The sequence below is a fragment of the Diadema setosum genome, chromosome 12 (genome assembly GCF_964275005.1).
Source record: "Diadema setosum chromosome 12, eeDiaSeto1, whole genome shotgun sequence".
Lineage (NCBI taxonomy): Eukaryota > Metazoa > Echinodermata > Echinoidea > Diadematoida > Diadematidae > Diadema > Diadema setosum.
Window position 1 is genome coordinate 17,688,366 of NC_092696.1, and position 19,869 is coordinate 17,708,234.

Consider the following 19,869-nt stretch of genomic DNA (forward strand, 5'->3'; position numbering starts at 1 on the left):
ACCCTTTATGTATTCCTATAACTTTGATGTATTGTGTAAAAAAAAAAAAAAGTGGGGGGGGGGGAGCACCCGATCCCCCTCCCCTGGTTCCGCCGGCCCTTAAACAATAATGTATCATGTAAATATAATTATTATAGGCCCTACAGAGGGAGAGAGAAATGGATAGATGGGAAGAGAAGACGATAGAGATATGTGTATATTTTATAGAGCCATCAGCATGCATATATGTCATAAACATCTCATCAACTTTTTTTTTCTTCTTACAGACAGACGGACGATTGACAGATCATGCAGATAAATGGGTCTGAGAGAGCTCAGTGCAAAACTGTCGAGTGTGGTCACTAGCTCCCTTGACAGGAAGGCGAGACGAAATCTAAATGAAATACCATGATCATTATATCTTTATGATCACTGATCAGTACTACTGTACGACGCGAGTGAGTCTTTGCCAAAGAGATAATACATGTACATTGTACTAGTAATCTCTTTGGTCTTTGCTTATCATGTAATAAAGTGAAGAAATGCAGTTTGAATGGTGTACGTTTTAGCTTTGCATTTCTTGTTCATCACGTGCTGTGGGCATGTTGAAGAATGACAGAGAGCGGATTTCAGTCTACTTTGCACTGGCTTGCAAATGCATGATGGGATATCTTCTGGCAATGAAAAATATGGCGACGCTTACGGTGCTGTGAGAAGTCAACCATCGGTATGATCGTTTTTTTTATGATTCTTTCACGATTACTCCATTTAAACTCTTTTAAGACAGTTCCATCTTGTCGATTCTTCTGTTTCCTACGGATAATGATATGTTATGTGAGGAATGGGGGGAAATGTGCGTTGTGCTGGGTTTGTTAAGGTAATTTACCTGATTGACTGCCTGCCGCACGGCCACAGACATCAGTGCAGTGACAGTCGGCGTCGCAGCGCAGTCGTCTGTGATCATTGGTGATCGGTGTGGACTAATGTAATAGTGTTGAGATTATAATTGCCGGTGAATTTCTTCGCGAGTAATAGACAGTGCACAGAATTAACGGTTAGAAGAACAGACAACTGTGACATAGCCTAAGTGCATGCAGCACACAGTCACATTTACAGTACTTCCTGTGTTAACAGTCTTGCCTTTTGGCCTCAAATGAGGCTTTGAATATGAGATTTCTAGTCTACACGACTGCTCTGCAGCAATGACTGTACAGCTGTACGCCTGTAGCCTGTAAAAAGTTCTAACGTTAGGCCTAAGCTAACGTTAGTCATAGTTTCACAAACTTTAGGCAGTCTAATTCCTCTTTGACTTTAGTCTTTCCTTCAAATGAATTGCAGAATCCCCTTCCATCAGTAGGGGCGCTGGTCCGAGAATGAGGATCGTATTTGTATATGAGGGTCGTCTTCGTATACGGTGACTACGTCGCAAGCTGCCGACTTCTCGGCGAACGGCGTCCCGACAAATGAGGATGCGTCCTTAAAAACCGATATAACCTTAGAAAACTATGATTGTCCCCAAAAGTAAGGACGCAAAAGCGCGACTGTTGATTGCTTCTTGCTTTGACCCTCGTAAATGAGGACGATGTGCAATAAACAGAGATCACTGCTTTCCTCGTTTTCTGTGTGCCCATGCATATGTTTTGTTGTAAGTTGAAGCTGACATACATGTAATACATGTAGGGCTATCTCTATAATACAAACGTACCACACGAAGCGAGGTAAACACAAATGCATACATTTGTGTTTACCTCGCTTCGCGTGATAAAAATATACGTACCGCTGCATGCTGCGCATTGCGACATCAATTTACAAGTCATGCAAATTTTGCGTTTCTAGGAGCAATATGGATCGAGTTTTATTAGCAAAATGCTCTTCAACCTAAACGTGAGTATCGATGTCCTACTATTAATCATTGTGATGTTTGTATAGACCATCGGCATAACATACCTGAGTAGATCTCTAGATGTGTTTGGATTACATGGACGTTTCACTCGGGATTCTGTAAATTGTGAATAATTCTTGCAAGCGGCCTATTGTGGCATGTTGAGTTGTATGTGAAAGGCAGATGAGTTTCAAGTCTGTTTACGTCTATCATTCAATTACTACAATTTTTAGTTGAAAACGACACACATTAGTATTTTCCATTCAATAGCGCTGACGAAACCTGTATGTATTAGAAGTCTTGTGTGGGTATGCATGTGTATGCAATTTGGGTGTTTGAGAGTAGTCTGTATACCCAAATGCCAGGAAATTGTTATCATACATCAAGAAAAAAACAAACAAACAAACAAACGCCAAGAAATCAGGTACATACTTTTGTACCATTTAATCACAAACACACACACAAATCTTCACATTTTTATTGCCAATGCTATAAAAAAAATATATAGGCACAGGTATCACAGCACACGATGCATGCATTTCCTTTCTGTGCTGATAATATTAATGCTAGCTAGAATTATGATACAAGCGTTATGCTTTAAAAAAGACTAAAAGCCTAATTACATTGTATGCCTAGAATAATGAAACATTCAGCAGTAAGATAACTGGAAAGCAAAAAAAAAAAAAAAAAGAAGAAACAAACAAATAGATAATTGACAATTTAAGTATAACAGACATAATAATAAACTTAGTAAATTGTAAAAGATTAGTGAGTGTTGAACGTGAAATTGCACTTAATGATTATTATTAAACAGTTACCAAACAGTTTGGCACAGACAGATCTTGGCCTAGGAGTTACCGAGGAGGGCATAAACAAAAGTATGACTTTATTGTAGGAGCTGATGTCAAGACTTTTTATCTTTTGTCCTCGGGAGAAGATAGTTTGGTGACTTTTTTTTCAGTTACAAACAGAATGGGTAGATGCTAAGCACATAGCTGTTCATACACAGCAACATATCAGGAAGGAATGTCCCTAACATTATATACAACACCGTTGGTCAAGTACACAATATTGTAACATTATGCCTACAGTCACTTTACGATCTGCATACTTTGATATCACACAAGTTTTCCCCGTTTCGAAATAAAAATGTCATTTTCTTTTTCTACAGAATTAAGTCATGAGAATTAAGGTTACAGCGTCATTTCCATCAAGAACAAGCTGAAGGAAAGTTGAGCAGTAATTCTGGATGTTAATTGCATGACGACAGGTGCAAGCTATGTTTCATGACGCCGTGACACTGGTACTGAGAGCCGCCGGGAAAGCCGACATTCGTGAGGAGCAAGCCGAACATGCGAACATGAATTGGGAGTAGCCCAACTTGCATGAACATGTGCCCTTCAACATCAACTTCTAGAACTGCTGTCGTGTTCTGTCCTCCAAGATCATTCACTGAATCAAAGAGAAGAACAAATACTGTAATTAATTTGTACAACAAAAGTAACTCGGCAGTTTTGAGTGTAGTGGCAGAATTGTACATGAAACACGATAGGAGCGTACATTGTAGCTCTTATATTATGTAATTAGTTGTTCATTATTCAAATTATATATCTATATAACCTCTCTTAAACATAGCTGGTTCTCTTTATATGCATGGTAACCCATTCCATGACATATTTTTGTTCTTTTAAATAAAACTATTTGATGTAAAATATAATACACTGTATGTCCGACATAATCAAGCTACAGTCATTTACGATAAAGATATCTTGCCGAAGTACAGTGCACTGACGTTAGAACAAAGTCTTCGGGATCGGCAGTTTTGTTTCCTTGTATCAATTTTTTTGTGTACAACAACAACAACACACACACACACACACACAAAACCCAACACTCAAGCTCCGTTTATATTACCGGTATGCGATTATCGACTACCCATAATACGCTAAAAAGCAATATTAAATGCAATGTTATCACTCTAATTTCGTTGATAATGTACATTTAATAGAGATAGTTGTTTGTACTTCATGCTTAGTTTGAAATCACATCAAAGTAGTTGAGGATTCGAGTACTATTCCAAAGGTTCATTGTTCCTAATGTCCGTTGTACTATAAAAGGTTCGTCGTTTCGACGGGTCGCCGGTTTTACGGCTCGCTATTCCCAAGGTTCGTAACGGTTGTTCCAAAGGTTCTTTTTTTATATGAAAAGGAAATTTAAGGTTTGCTATTTTGAAAGTCCATTTATCCGAAATGAAGTATCATTCGATTTTTCCGGAGGTTCGTTCATCCGTCAATGAAAGGTTCTTTTTATATGAAAAGGATTTGCTATTCTGAATGTCCATTAATCCGAAACGAAGTATCATTCGATTTTTCCGGAGGTTCGTTCATCCGTCAATGAAAGGTTCTGTTTATATGAAAAGGAAATTTAAGGTTTGCTATTCTGAAAGTCCATTAATCTGAAATGAAGTATCATTCGATTTTCCGGAGGTTCGTTCATCCGTTAATAATGAAAGGTTCTTTTTATATGAAAAGGAAATTGAAGGTTTGCTATTCTGAAAGTCCATTAATCCGAAATGAAGTACATGTATCATTCGTTTTTGCGAAGGTTCGTTCATCCGTCAATGAGAAAATGTTCGTTATTACGTTTCGTTTATCATAAAATGGAAATAAGGTTTATTGTTCATAGAAAAAGACCGTTCATCCTGAAATGAAAACGGTTCATTATCCGAAGACTTGTTGATCTAAAAACGATGATTTTTATTTCCGATTAACGAACCTTGAAACACAAAGATTCCTAACATTTTTGGATTAAGGAACCTTCGTAATAGCGAACCTTATTTCATTTTCGGATTACTGAACGCAAGGAAAAACGAATCTTCGCAGTAACTAATGCCATACAAACAATGTCGCAATGCCGGACAGTAGTTTATTTCGGATTTGCAACGAACATCTAGGTACACTGCAAACAGAATTTGTGTGTTTTGGAATTACGAACCTTCGGAAAAACGATCGTAATTGCATTTCGGATTATCTTATAATATGGCCTAATGCAAGTTCCGTGAAACGCAGAGCGATTTCTATTTAAACCCACTAAAATGTGATGCGTTCTTCAACAAAGCGACGCTCGCTAAATTTTTCTTATGCTGAAGTTATACTGTGTATCGTAAGCGTCCCGAATTCCGTTATAGGGTCTAAATTGAATAAATTTCGTTTTTCTTTTTCAATGTCGCCCGGAAGTTACTTAGTTCAATCAAAAATCATCTAGCTATTAAACGTTTTAGTTTTGAGCGACTCAATGATGTTTATTTTTAAATCTGAATTTTTGCATGTGTTTCGACGTTGTAACAATATGTCGTTCGTGTCGTAGTAACGCAAGTGCACCATATCAGCTCCTCTTGCCAACGCAACATGCAGTTAAGCATTGTTGAGCAATAATAATAATGATTCAGGGAAGAGTGTAGGGCCTATTTCAGAGCTGCCATTATCCTACACATCGTATGATCTTACCTTGCTCAACTTCGATTGTGCTGTTGGGATCTGTGCCATAAGACAAGGAAAGAAAAATACAAAAACTGTCAAGAAATGTTCCGGTTTCACGGAGAGAAATATAAATATGCAATGTGATCAGATTAGTAGCAATATATCAATGTTACTTTTATGTGTAACGTTGCTTACCTGGTTCGTTTTGGCCTTCATTACGCAACTCCTTCATTTCCTCAATGTGAACATCCATCAGTTCTTGGAGGTCATCTTTATGAAATTAAGAGATGTAGTTTGGTTAGTACACTTGCATCTACTGTAGATTCAAACAGAATTTAAGATGTGACACACGTATAACACTTCTAAAGAAGTACATATAATCTGTTCCTGCTTATGATGCAATAACCAATAAAACAAATGTGATATGATTAATGAAGCATGCGTGTGGGCCATCATGTGAGAAGTTCTGGTACCGGTAACTTTTCTTACCATAATAATACTGGCCTCTCCCCTCACTTGACTCCACGATGACGGGCGTGCTACCGGACCTACAGGTGAGATCTCACCCTCATAGATACAATGATTCACGGGAATAAATCAAACACAGTTTGGTTAAAACTATCAGCACTGCATACTCTATAACTGTAGTGAGACCAGTCTTTAAAATTGCTACAGTACTCACTTATGGGAGCCATTTTCACGTTTATTTTATGAATTATTATTGGGATTTTAAAAATGGGAATATCATTTAACAAGTTAGATGCGATCGAAAGAAGTATCTTTGATAATTTCGTTTCCACTGTTTCAAAATAATTACTTTTTTTTTTCGTGTTTGTTTTTTGTTTTTTGCATAAAGTTTTGTTGTTAGTTTTATTCAACCGGTCCTTGAATATTAAAGCACTTTCTGTTTTGTTTGTGGTCATTTAAATGTCCATGTGCATGCATACATTATACCGTACATGGGAAACTAGCGTCGGCATGAACGCAGCTGCCATGCACGGGCAGTCGGACATATTCAACACAACGGTGTTCACAACGGGATTTTAGGTACCGGCATACAGTCGCCAAACCAGGCAATCGGAAATCGGAATATTAATTAACAATAATTAGAATTAATATTTTATCGATCAGAAATATTCATACCGTTCAAATTTGCCATAATTCCACTGCAAAGTGCATTGGTTACTTCGTAGGTGTGTTGCTCCATGATGCGTGTATTGCCAATGACAGCACAGCGACTTTCACATTTCGCGCGATAAATCCACGGGAAGACGGACAACCCACAAAAGTAGACGGTGAACTAGGGGTATTTGTACACGAGGAATCCGTTTATCGCATCTAGAACGTGCGGTTCGGTACCCCTAAGCCCGCAAAGCCCCGAGGAAAAAAATCGTCCGCGAAAAAGCTACCGATCCTGATTTTCGCGGACGCGATTTTTCCGCGTTTACGAAGATACCCTCGTTTGTGCGGACGATCCGCATTCTCGGACCAGCGCCCCTACTGTCCATGACCATGTCTAGACTATTTGTACACGCGTATTAAATTCTAACCTGACACAGATTTAGATTCTATCAAGTGCCTATTGCACACAATTAGGCCTAAATTTACAAAAAAAAAAAGTGGAAGATGAATAATTGAATGAGGTTGTGTCAATATTTAATAGGCAGCTTGGGATTGCATACTGTAGCCGTACATCTAGAGCCGAGCCGGATCTAGTAGTAGGAATGTGTAACGTTAGAGTTGGGGCACCAGTTTGCTGCAGGGGTCCAGCTTGCGGCACCCTCTCTCTCACACCTCCCTGATCTAACCATATCTTCAAAAGTAGAAGGGTATTTTTTTTTCTAAATTGTTTTATTTGAAGTAGCGTTCGTCATTCAGCACTAGATGGCGCTCTCGCGCATGTACATCATTTTCTACACACGCAGTGTGCTCAGTTTCTGAGCCCATTCGCGACGATCGCTAGCTGTAACCTGTTAGTGTTAGCAGTTATGACAGGGGTGCATTGATATCGTTCTTTTCAAAAGTAATACGGCCGTACTGCAAACAACATGTTCGAATCACAAACCTGAAGTACTTTTGCCATCTTGTATGTGGGTTTGCGTCTGCTACATACTGCTAGTAGCCCGAGGAGGACGATCTGTTCGGCATGCTAAGTCGAAATTTCACACTTATTTGTCGTGACCTTGGGTGTATTTTTGTACTTAATCCACATTGCGCAAAATATGGCAATATCGAAACTTCACTTTTTTCAAAATTGAAGTGTTTTCTGATTTTTTGAAAGGGAAATTTATCGACCTCACGTAGGCTCAATATGTTACAACGGTACACGAAATGGACCTTGCAATGCCTGTTTCAGTGAAATTGGCTGGCCCGATCGGAGCCCTCGAAGAGCTTCGCGCTTGCTGCCGCGGGAGTCGCTATGGGTGTTGTGAGATTTACGACTGCCCGCGGATGCTGCGCGCTGGCTCAGCTCTCTACTTAGGATGATCGGAAAATCGAAGCCGCTAGGGCTGCTAGCGGCCGCTAGGGTGCTCGCTACTATAATAGGAAAATCGTAAACGTTATTAAAATGCAATATTTTTACAAGAAAACGAAAAAAATTGGCTGATTTCAACATTTTTCATGTGTATATTACGCATCAATCTACGGATAATTGATCTCATTTCATGGCTTGGTGAACATCTGATTTTTATATGAAAAACGCTATTTGAAGAGCAACTGAAGAGCTTTCTTTTGATACCAGAATCATGAAATAACTCGGATGATGGCCTTCATAATTTTCATTTAAATCATTTGTTCTGTTGCTAGGCAACCACCATCATCCCTTGTTTGTATCTTTATACAGAATCTTACTATGAAAAGAGGCCTGGCATGATAAGGATTCCTTGTGTAACTGTGTTAAATATTCTAAAATTAATTTCCTTTGTCAGTTTTGAGGATTGCAACAGTGACCAAAATGTCGGGGATGGGTCCGGTTTGCGGCACCCCTATGGGATTTACGGGTGCTGCAAACTAGACCCCCCTGCCGCAAACCAGGTCCTCTTGGTGGTTGCAAATTTTCTGCATAAAATTGATTATTTAATGACTAGGGTAATTTTCCACCATACAAAATTGTGATGTAGTGTCAAGAGGCCTTTGGTACCTCCTCCAATAAAAAAAAAGAAAAAAAAGAAAAAAAAATTATTTAATTTCTGTTGCCCGTTTACCAGAATACTACTAAATACCCTTGAAAAGGCCTTAACCTGCCGCAAACTGGGTCTGCTACTCTAGAAAATGATGACTGATGTGAAACCATGTCCATGGTTTATTCTAACCACAACAGCGAACCAACACGTACATGTATGTCCCTGCAACAGGTTACATGTAGGTTCCTAACTCAAGACTGTTGGGTTCACTAATTCAGTCATGATCTCATTTTTTTTTTCTTTCTTTTTTTTTGCCACTGGTCGTTCTAATTTGTTGTAACCTCCATTGTGTCTCCAGGCCCATACTACGTGTAGCTAGCTGCAAGGTATGGCTGACTGTGTGCGAAGTGGAGGACCGTTTGCCATTGATTTTTCGTTCTACACCCAAAACCCCGCAAACCAACATGGTGCTTTGTATGATGTAAATGTGAGGAAATATCTTGCCAATGAAATGGAGGGTAAGTTAAATGTAAACCTAGAATTTATACGCTATACCCATTATAATTGTGAAACTGTTTATGTTTGTACAGTATGTCATGTTTTCATTGTAGTAATTGATGCAAGGAGAGTTTTAAGTTTTGTCTTTATGAATTAGCGATTACAAGCAAAGAGATAACAAAACTTTTTCTGTTGTAGTTTGACCAGTACAGTATGGACCATGCAAGGAAGACTGTGTAATAGTTTTTAGAATTACGTTATAAAAGAATTGTCATAATATACACCAACAGCTAATCTGAAGCACCGTACTGTGTGCACATGATTCTTTAGTATCCAACATTAAGAATTATTATTGTTATTATTTTTTAGATATTTCTGACATGTAAGGTGCGCTGTGTATAAATTATGTTTGTAATTAAAATTTCTTTGAATTTGTTGTACATATTTCTTTTATAACATGCAAAGGTATTTGATGCACCTTAGTTTATTACATTTTATTTATCTTCTCACAGCTCATGGGAGTGTTGACCCTTCACCGGACAGCAGAGATGCTGCAATGAACCAGAGCGCAGAGCCACACAATGAAGATATCCGGAAAGATGAGGAAGAGGAAGATGAGGATGAGGAGGACGTAGTGTGGGAGACCTGCAGTGAACTTGGAAGTGATGAAGGTATGGAAGCTAGCATAGTAATTGGGAATTTCACTGGTGCAATGCCACTGCTCTTAGAGATCATGTGATAGATTGAACAGACTCGGTCAACAAGCTTCTGAAAGAATACAACATGCCAGGGAATAATTTTCCTGGTATCGCTTCGCAATTTGCTATGCATTTTTACACCACTGCTACACAACCGAACTTTTTTGTTACCATTTGAAATATTGTTCATGAGCTGAAATTGCTAATCAAATATGAGTCTGAAAATTATTCCCTGCATGCTGTTGTTTGCTTGTTTTTTGTTTGTTTGTTTGTTGTTGTTGTTTTTTTAGCCTTTTAGTTTGCTGACTATTTGTATTGGGCAGAGTTTGTTATGACTGTTCTTTTACGATCAACCATTCCTGGGCTGCTTGCAATCATTTTAGCATTGAACATAATTATTTACAGTTGAACAACAATTGCAAAGATATTGTATTGTAATTGGGAAGACAATTACAGTCCACAGAAAAGGAACCTGCCATTGTGATTTAACAGGCCTGGAACAGTGTATGATTTATCTCTTGTCTCCAAAACCAGAGTACATCACAGAAGATGACGATGAGGAAATGGAGGAAGGAGATGACGACGATGAAGGTGAGTCTTCTTTTCTTCAGTCAATCAGCGCAAGATGTCATATCTGTTGCCTTTTTCAGGAGAATTTACCCCAAATATCTTATGGATGTGGTGAATGCAGAAGTATTCATAGTACACATCAGTGAAGTTCAAGGAAAATCCGCATATCTGTTCAAATTTTATGACTTTGTAAAGTTGTTGATTAAATCCATGCCTTGGCATCATTAGATAAGAAGCCTGCAAAAACTCCAGATGTCAGTCACAGGATAGCGATTTAAAGATAATGTAAAGTTTGATGACAAAAATACTGCAGGTGTCAGGGAAAATACCACTTTCCCCTGAAACTTGTACATTTGTTTGCACATATTGCCGGGAAGGTAAAAAGAAAAAAAAAGATGTGCCCTTTTAGTGTTTAGAGCATTGCCATGCTGTTTATAAGGTTGGCATCCCTGATTATACAGTCACAAATTGTTTTCTTTCTACTCTTCCTTCCCCACCTCCCTCTTGTTTTTGTTTCTCATCTCAGCCCTTCATTTTGCAATGCATTGTATATCATTTTCACTCATCTGCATGTAAGGTAGCTTTTTTTTTTTTGGGGGGGGGGACCTTGTTTAACAGGCTGTGCTTTTTCTAGGTCCCACTCAATATTCCATGTACCGTATGCATCAATCTGGTTCAATTTGTGTAATTATATAAAAAGCAATGTACATGTCCCCACAAGGGGTTTGAGTTACATGTGAATGATTTGTGAAAGTAAATTGAAATTGAAATTGAAAGTTAATGCATTGTTTGATTACATCACAGGAGAAGAGGATGAGGAGGAGGAGGAGGAGGATGAGGAAGATGCTGCGGAAGTAGATGAAGAAGATGGAGAGGAGGTCGAGGAGGATGCGGGGGACGACGCGAGTGATGCAGGTGCATCTGGCGGGGAGGAGTGCGAGAAGTGTCCAATCTGCCTCTGCATGTTCGACGACCAGGAGGTGGGCACGCCGGAGAGCTGTGACCACACCTTTTGCTTGGAGTGCATCCAAGAATGGTCGAAGGTACGAGATGAGAGATAGACACCGCTGCGTGTCCTCAATCCAAGGCCATTTCTGCGATTGTGAATGGAACGAAGTTATGTTTAGAGCCCCAGGATGACACTGTTTGCTGTCTGTGTTGCTCACAATGATTTGTAGGCTGTTGGTGATTGGATTCAAACAAAATTCATGTTCTCATTGTTAGTATCATTGTCATCATTACATGTGCAATCGTCAAATGTGTGTGCAGCATCTCCAAGTGAGGACATCATTTTTTTTCTTAAGTTGTCCAGGAGTTAATAGGCTCTTTCTCCACGTACAGCAGAACTTCAAGAGGTCTTCAGGGGAAGAATTATTCCGCAGTGAAACTTTGATCGCAAAGGTTATTAGGAGACCTGTAATACAAGTTCATGAAATCTTGAATGTTGTCACAGCTGAAATGTAGCTGACAAACCTGTCCATAGCATGATGTGGATGTTTTGATCAGTGTCGTGGCAGATGCAGAGAGGAAATGTATCAAATACTGAAATATGGTGGATATTGGATTGATCTTGATGAACAAAGTTGTCAATATAGAACACATAGTCTACAAAATCTTGAGACTAGAAGGAAACAGTCTTCTTAAAATCAGCATGATATGTCAATGATATAACTATGGATGCTTTATTTTCTTTGTACAGAATGTGACCACCTGCCCAGTTGACCGGAGTGTCTTCTCACTCATTCTGGTCAGGCACTCGCTGCAGGGAGAGGTCATCCGGCAGGTCAAGGTCAAGGCACATGAGGTGGAGATTCTGGATGATGATCCCACTTACTGTGAGGTAAGAATAGGAGCAATGATATACTGTATGGCATGTATTTCGGGGGGGGGGGGGGGGTATTTCCGTGAGTTGGGTACTGTTTGCAAATTTACGACACATCAAAGTACTAACTTTGATCCTGACATGAATACGATATGCATTTGTAGTTTCTCCACATCCTCCACGATAATGAATTCAGCCACTCCCAAAATTGTGCGGCAGTCCCAATGCACAAAATAGTAGAGTTGCTATACATATATTTTACCTCTCTAAGCATTGTTATTGTACATTTTTCTTCTGTGCGTGTGTTAGTATGGTAGTAGTAGTAGAAGTAGTATTAGTAGGAGTAATAATTGTAGGAGAAGAGTTTAGTAGTTTATATCAGTGGTAGTTGTAAGAGGAGGAGTAACAACAGCAACAGCTAATGTATGTAAATTTCAACATTCATTTGATGAATTTGAGTTACTGTGTTTTTGTTTTATTATCTGTATGTGCATTCATTTTGCTGACAAAAGACACTTCAAGCCCAAAGAAAGTTCTGGTACGCCTGCAAAAGTTGTCAAATTTTGCTCCAAAATGTGAACGTATGCCTAGGAAATGTGCGGAATAACGCTGTAATAACAAGATAGTCGATGGGTAACGACGAAAATGGGAAATATTAACCAAAAACGTTCAGTCTCAGAACTTACCCGAACGGGGTCAGGCTAGACTCGGACTCGGGGATAACTCGGCCTCGCTTTGCTTGACGGCGGGATGAATTGTATTGGTTGTCCCTCTGGATTGTACAGCGTTGTACCATGCATATGGGAGCGGCCTGTATAAACTACATTGTACATAACGTTCTGGCTACTCGCAGTAATGGTCCGAGTTGTTACAACGCGCGCATCAAAAACCTCTTTGGCGCGCATGCAAAATTAGTGTGCGCCTCTCAAGCACCTCTAAAAACAATCAAAGACGCTTGATAAACAACAACAAAAACTTCAAAGACCGCGCGTCTCAGCAACTGAGGTGATGTGCGTATACTAGTAGGCTTGAGGACATTGCGCTGTCCATTTGTTTTGTACAGGATTAGCACGCACTTTCCTGTCTGCTCAGTAAGGCCTCGTTTGGTACCCGTAGTCACAGAACTATATCTGTGCCCGTAGTATTATAGAGTACTGATGAACATGGCGATCACGAACTGTGTAAATTGTCTGAAATAGGGTCGAGTTTTCCCTGAGACCGAGTTAGTCTGGAGCCTTCTGGAATAAAAGTCGGTCTACCGACTTTTATTATTTTTCTCAAAATACTCCAAAACGACTCATCATTACGGCAAACCGCGTCAGCCAGGTAAGTTTCTTTGTAGACTCTTTCGATATATTGCAAGCAAATATGAAATGGTGCCAGACGGGTTCTCAGGCCCTTACCAGAACTTTGTTTTCACTTTCAGTCTATCTGTTTACTGAACCTTTCCAGGTTTGTGGTGAGTGCAACCGGGAAGATCGGCTTCTGCTGTGCGACGGGTGTGACGCTGGCTACCACTGTGAGTGCCTGACCCCTCCGTTGGATGAGATCCCCATTGAAGAATGGTTCTGCCCAAACTGCATCACCAGGGAGCAGGATGGTGAGACAGCTGCTGGGATGCACTGCACACAGCCCAGAAAAAAAAATAACATCATTACAGGGTCATACCATTACTATTCCAGGGGATGAGCAAAGGAGTGCAGGAGGGAGGGGAGAGTTTTAGTGTTATATATCTTGAAAGCAGGGTTTAGGAGATGGGAAAAGGAGACTCTTCTAAGTAAGTCTACATATCAGTGACGCTGCTTTAGTTTTGGTTAAAATGCACCTTTCTTATATCTTGATCAAAGGTACATGCAGCCTCATGGTCCTTATTTGCAAACTCTGCGTAGAGGCCACCATATCCTGCAAAGTGGTATACATGCTCTGTCTCATGAATATAGGCAAATTGACACTGTATGAATGCTAGTCTTTTATCACAAATGTTTTAGGCTATACATGATGGACATTAGTTTTTCATGTGTCTCGCCACCCCCTATCTTTTTCAGAACATTTGAAATTGACAGACAATTGCTTTGAAATGCTGTATATATTTGATGTTCCCCATTTGCCCTTTTTTTCCTCGGTATACACGAACAATTTGGAATAACGTCTGTGAGCATAAAAACTAACGAAAACAACAAAATGATAACAATGAAGCAATAATCAAATAGTGGGTCTTGATTAGATCATAATATTTTTGATCAATTTAAGTCTACTTTCATGTTGCCTTGAAGTGTTTGCACAAATGTATTCACAGGCGGTAATATCAGGGTTAAACTCTTTCAACATACAGATGAGAGTAGTGAGGACGAGTACATCGCGACTGTGCGCCGCCGCCACTCCAGGAGGATGCGAGAGTACGCCACGAGGGCCATCGCACGCACGCAGGTTGCCGAGCGGGTGCTGGCCCGGGTTATCCGAGCGAGGGCGGAGAGAGAAGTTGAGGAGCAGGAGAGGGTGAGTGAATATGGTCTGGATATCTCAATGGCTTTGAAGCCACAGCGCTGCCATCTTACCATGCACATCACCCATATGTTTGTGTACGGAACTCACGACATCACGTGACCTTTGTAACAGTCTCAGCTGGAAAATGTTTGCATTGCCCCGTAGAGTGTGCCTGGAAAGATGGCAGTGCGGCGGCTTCACTTGTTTATATAGCAAGAATGGGCTCATGAGATATCTAGATACCTTCAATAGAAATCAGCGGTTGGCCCTGAGCAGGCCCTGAATGGGATCAACCCTGGGACACACGTTTCCCCTCACTTCTGTGTGCACGAATCTCAGTGAGGATTTTGGATCTGGATTTTGGAACCTCTTTACAATGAGGACCTAAAAACCATGACAATTATCTTGTTATATCACTACACAAAAGTAAAGAAATATAAAGGGTTGGAACCTGTGAATTTACCTTGTTACAAAAGGGTTTTGTCATATCTGACCGCTTTACAGTAAGGTTCCACTGTATCTAGGTTTTGTTTTTCAACAGGTAGCTGCCTTATCTTGTCAACCAACTGAACACACATTTTCCCCTCCCATCTATTCTGTGTCAGCTGTTACAGTTATGGTATTGGATGAATGCAGCTTTTATTGTTCTATGGAAACATGTACCCTCCTTGACATTTTAAAGGGTGTGTACAGTTCAGGTTGAGGTGAGGATTTAGCTTTTAACGTTTTGTGGGATATTCAGAAACCACTCAATGAGATGTCAAAGAGCATGCAATTTTAAGGGGTATCAAAAGTTTATTTGATGAAAATTGGTTTTGAAATGGCTGAGATATCCAAAAACAAGGTAAAAAAGAGATCCTAATAAAAGGTGTGGCCTGTCGCCTTTTATTATTATCAATTTTTTTTGGATATCTCAGTCATTTGAAAACCAATTTTCATCAAATAAACGTTGAATCCTTCTTAAAATTACAAGCTCTTTCATATTTCATAAGAGGTTTCTCATTATCTCATTTAGGAATGTTCAAAACATGAATCCCCACCTCAACCAGTACTGTACAGTCCCTTTAAGTGATGAATGCTGGAAGATGTATATGAACACAGGACTTCACAACCTTGTGCATTCTGCCGTTTTGATTTTTTTTTTTTTTTTTGCGGGGGGGGGGGGGGGGGGGAAGGGGTCATGTGCACACAATAAACCAGCCCCAAACTGGGCATGAAAATTGTATTTTGATGATGATTCCTGTCTGGCCTTGTAATATCTACCAACAGTAAACGCTGTTGATTGATTTTATGTGTTACAGACAACTATGGAATTGATTGTGTCCATATGAATGACACACACACACACACACATATATATATATATATATATATATATATATGAGGACATTATTCTATCATATGATGTTAAAAATGCCATAACAATGATATTGTTTGTGCGTATGGGTCCCAAATGATTGATTTATGCACAAAATCAATGATTATGAAGTTTGCAAGAGGCATTGATATCAGGGCCCTGTTGCATAAAACCCTTACCGCTGGACTTACCGCTCCTTTCTAGCGGTAAGTCTTCAAATCAGCGGTAAATTTTATAATCCTTGATGCTGATTGGCTGTGATGCCTAATTTTGACGGTAGTTACCATTGAAATTCAATGGTAAGTTTTATGCAACGGGCCCCAGGTTTATGAGGAAGTGATGTTTTATATGCACTTTTGATAGAGTAAGTGAATCAGCTTTACTAAGCAGTTTGATGAAAGATGAAATCTGCAGTGAGAAGCTGATTTTCTTTTTCCAAAAAAACTGTCACCACTTTTAGGCTGGTACTTCCAGTGCAACAACCGTGCGACGTCCACGGACGACCAAGCCGCGCAAAAAGACGACCCGCAAGCGCAAGACCACCACGCGAAGGCGCAAGACCACGAAGCGCCGCAAGACTGGAACCAAACGCAAAACCGCCGCCAAGAGCAAGAGCACTAAGAGGAAAACGGGTACCAAGCGGAAGGGTCGCCGAAAGGTCAGACGCAAGCGTAAAGTGAGTAGCGGAATTGTGTCTTATCGAAACATGATAGAATAAGCCGAATGAGACAGCTGTTGCAATTTAGTACCTGGATATAAGAAAAATGCCATTCCATAAAAGAGAATTTTTCAAAGAGATTTAAAACCAAAACAAAGAGCATCATAATGTTGTTGTTTTTTTTTTGTGCAATATTTTTCACTTATGGGCATGCTATTTATGCAAAGGTAAATGTAAAAGGGTCATTTTAATTCTTTTATTTGAATTACATAGCAAGGGTTCTCCAAAGATGTTAGCCAAACTAGGACTTGAGTAATTCTAACACCTTTCAGCAAGATGTTTCACCAGTTTCTGTACATTTCAGAATTCAATTATCTGTTCCCTGTGCCACTATCAACCTTTACTGTTTAAGTTTCAGCCAAATCCGTTCACAACTTTTTGAGTCATTTTGCAAACACACAGACAAACCAATGCCAGAAAAAATCAAACCTCTTTGGCAGAGGTAAAAATGGTCTTGCGTTTACGTTCTGCCTTATGATGCAGGTTCGGAGGACAACTAGAGGTTCAGGCACAGCCGGGGCTCGGACAGCTCGGCCGCAGGGTGCCACCACGATTCGCCGCCGCATCGCCGGCAAGCTGCACCTGGTGAAGCCCAAGGTGGGGTCCATCATGCCCGACATGAAGGTCAAAGGTGAACAGAGCCTGCTCTTCAAGCGGTACGAGATCGGCGCCGCCTCCCTGTCCCTCACCGGCGACGATCACCTCTTCGATCCAAGGTATGCTGACACTATGCAACTTTCCTCTTGTTTGTGTGTGGCACAGTATTATATGCTCAGTAGATTCCATCTACTGACTGTTGCACGTCATCCAGAGCAAACCACAAGGGGGCAGTATTTGTCTTGTGCCTCATTTGGAGGGTCCCACCTCTGCATTTTAGGACTCAGAAAAGTGCAAGCACTTGCTTTGCAGAATGCACCGTTTGTGGTCTTTATCCTTGAGTAGGCCGATCATGCTTCACTTGATTGGTTAATTAAAATGTACACTTGTGTTTCAAGTTACAAATTACAAATAAAGCAAAATATTTGTATCCAAAGTTTGGGTCCAGAAGACACCTTCATATTCACAAAATTGTAATATCATTTTGAGTTATGTAAATTTTTGCACATCGATGTCTGTTACTAATTCCAATTTGCATTACTAATTACTACTTTGTGAAATATGTATGAGAAAGGCACTTTATCGCCAAAAAGGATTCTACCTGTAATTTGCCGCAAATGTGAGAAATATAATTGAAAAAACAAAAACGAAATGTTATTTGTGCTTTTTTCAGTAGTTATTATCTGTAGAAGAGAATAAATGCATGATATCAAATCGATGCATATGGTGGTATCAGATAACCATGTAGTATCCAAATAGCCAAGTATTATTACAACATGAGTTCCAGAATGCTTTAGGATATGTGTGATATATTCCTGTGCAATGTGTTTTATTCATTCTATCTGTTAATGTATGCATCTGTTGAATTCTGTCTTTGTTTTGTCTTTGTTTTTTTTTTGTTTTTTTTCCAGTGGCTACGATGACTCAGTTGTCACGAGAGGACCGGGTGCCCAAAGTGCCCCAACAGCGGCAAGGTGAGGCAGTACAGATACTTATATTATACTGGATGGCAGTGAATGGGATACCATGGAATATTGCATGAGTATGGGCTAATACATTGTATATTGCATAGATTGAAGATGAGTGCAATATTCCATGAATTCAAGAGCCATCCAATATAATTATCATCTATGATAAGTATAAACTGTACAAGATTGCTATACTACCACTAGTCTTAGGAGCTGACCCTGTACCGAAAAAGGAGTGACTCACCCTTGCTCATTTCAATTGTGTTTGTAGCAACTAGCAAGAGGTTTGCAAGCTTGAGAATTGTTACAAGAGTTTGTGAACTTTCTGCAGTAGTACAGTAGGAAGTGCAGCAAGCTCCCACGCAACAGACAAAATACAGTGTGTTATTGCATGGCCACTATCAACAGTAGCCTATGGGGATTTAATACATTGGCCAATGCGGAATTGATGCGTTGACCAATGCGTTTTACTTAATACGCCTTTGTATTTCAAAAATCAGGAAAACCAGGCGGACAAGAATGCGCCTTTGAGTGTCAATTGGCACAGAAAATGCCACAGTGTTGTACACACTGTCCAAAGTCCCTGGCACAGAAAGGGGTAATGTGCCGCTAAAACGTCCTAAGTAGATGATAATCACAGATAGACCATCGCTGAGGCCTGCTGTTCAATCAATGTTGATGTTTATTACCTCCGCCAAGGGAGGAGGTTATGTTTTCGTTACCGTTGGTTTGTGTGTTCGTTTGTTAGTTAGTTAGTTTGTCCTTGTGCAAAGTATCTCAAAAAGTAGTTAACGGATTTGGATGAAACTTGCAGGAAAGGTTTGGAATGATACAAGTAACAGATGACTAAGTTTTGGTAGTGATTCGAGAATTTTTGGAGAATTTACGAAGGATTTTTGACATTTTGGCAGGTAGGGTCAATGAACTTGGGAGTTCAGGCTGCGCGTATCGAGGTTTGCATGCGCGCACTAAAGTGCATGCTCTAGTTTCTGCTAGGGTGAGGCGCGCCGTGCAGCTGAGGGTTTTTGATGTAACAAAGGCTTCTATATTAGGAAATTGGGCGACTTTCAGCACACAATGCTATAAGTATTGTATGTATGGGTGGAAATCACTGATACATAATTATATCTCTATGGAAGAACAAGATCAGTGGTGGAAATGAGCTGCATGCTTGGCGGAGGTCTGCGCTCTCATAGTGCTTCTCTAGTTTGTAACTGTTTCTATTTAAAGAATCTTTTTTCATTTCATATTATCAAAATTTACTTTGTTTTTGGAAGTTCATAATAGTATGTTTATTTAAAACATCAATTTTGAATAGTATTTTTACAGTTTCATATAGCGCAAAAAAAAAAAGAAGAAAAGCCAGTTGGCTCCAGTTCGTGCAAGTTTCATGCCACAAATATTTCTGGTTTTACAGTAATGTATTGGAAATTGAATTGAACCCCTTTCCATTTTTGCAATAACGACCCCCTTTTCATTTTCGGATCAATGAACCCGTCATTTCTCCAGGAGGCCAAGTGCCCCCTCCACCTCTTCAAGTGGCGGTCCCCTTGACCTCCTGGGCAGCATTCTGGCCGACCAAGACATGCTGCACATGAGGAGCAAGGACATCACTATTCATCAAGACGGCACCCTCTCCACCAAGAGGAAAGGAGGTTGGTAGAAATTGTTGCTCTCTTCCCCCCCCCCCCT

General features: G+C 40.0%; 1 protein-coding gene across 1 annotated transcript in view; it reads left to right on the top strand.

Moving 5' to 3' along the window:
- The first annotated feature begins 675 nt into the window (after window positions 1–675).
- The window catches only part of LOC140235611 (uncharacterized), a 32,040-nt gene continuing 12,846 nt past the window's right edge, over window positions 676–19,869 (top strand). Inside the window, exons 1-12 of the mRNA XM_072315618.1 lie at window positions 676–706; window positions 8,824–8,983; window positions 9,476–9,634; window positions 10,196–10,252; window positions 11,039–11,274; window positions 11,931–12,071; window positions 13,506–13,653; window positions 14,386–14,549; window positions 16,355–16,570; window positions 17,096–17,328; window positions 18,121–18,183; window positions 19,687–19,832. Of these exons, the coding sequence (XP_072171719.1) occupies window positions 8,854–8,983; window positions 9,476–9,634; window positions 10,196–10,252; window positions 11,039–11,274; window positions 11,931–12,071; window positions 13,506–13,653; window positions 14,386–14,549; window positions 16,355–16,570; window positions 17,096–17,328; window positions 18,121–18,183; window positions 19,687–19,832 (1,693 nt within the window). The 5' untranslated portion in view covers window positions 676–706; window positions 8,824–8,853. The remainder of the gene's footprint in view (window positions 707–8,823; window positions 8,984–9,475; window positions 9,635–10,195; window positions 10,253–11,038; window positions 11,275–11,930; window positions 12,072–13,505; window positions 13,654–14,385; window positions 14,550–16,354; window positions 16,571–17,095; window positions 17,329–18,120; window positions 18,184–19,686; window positions 19,833–19,869) is intronic.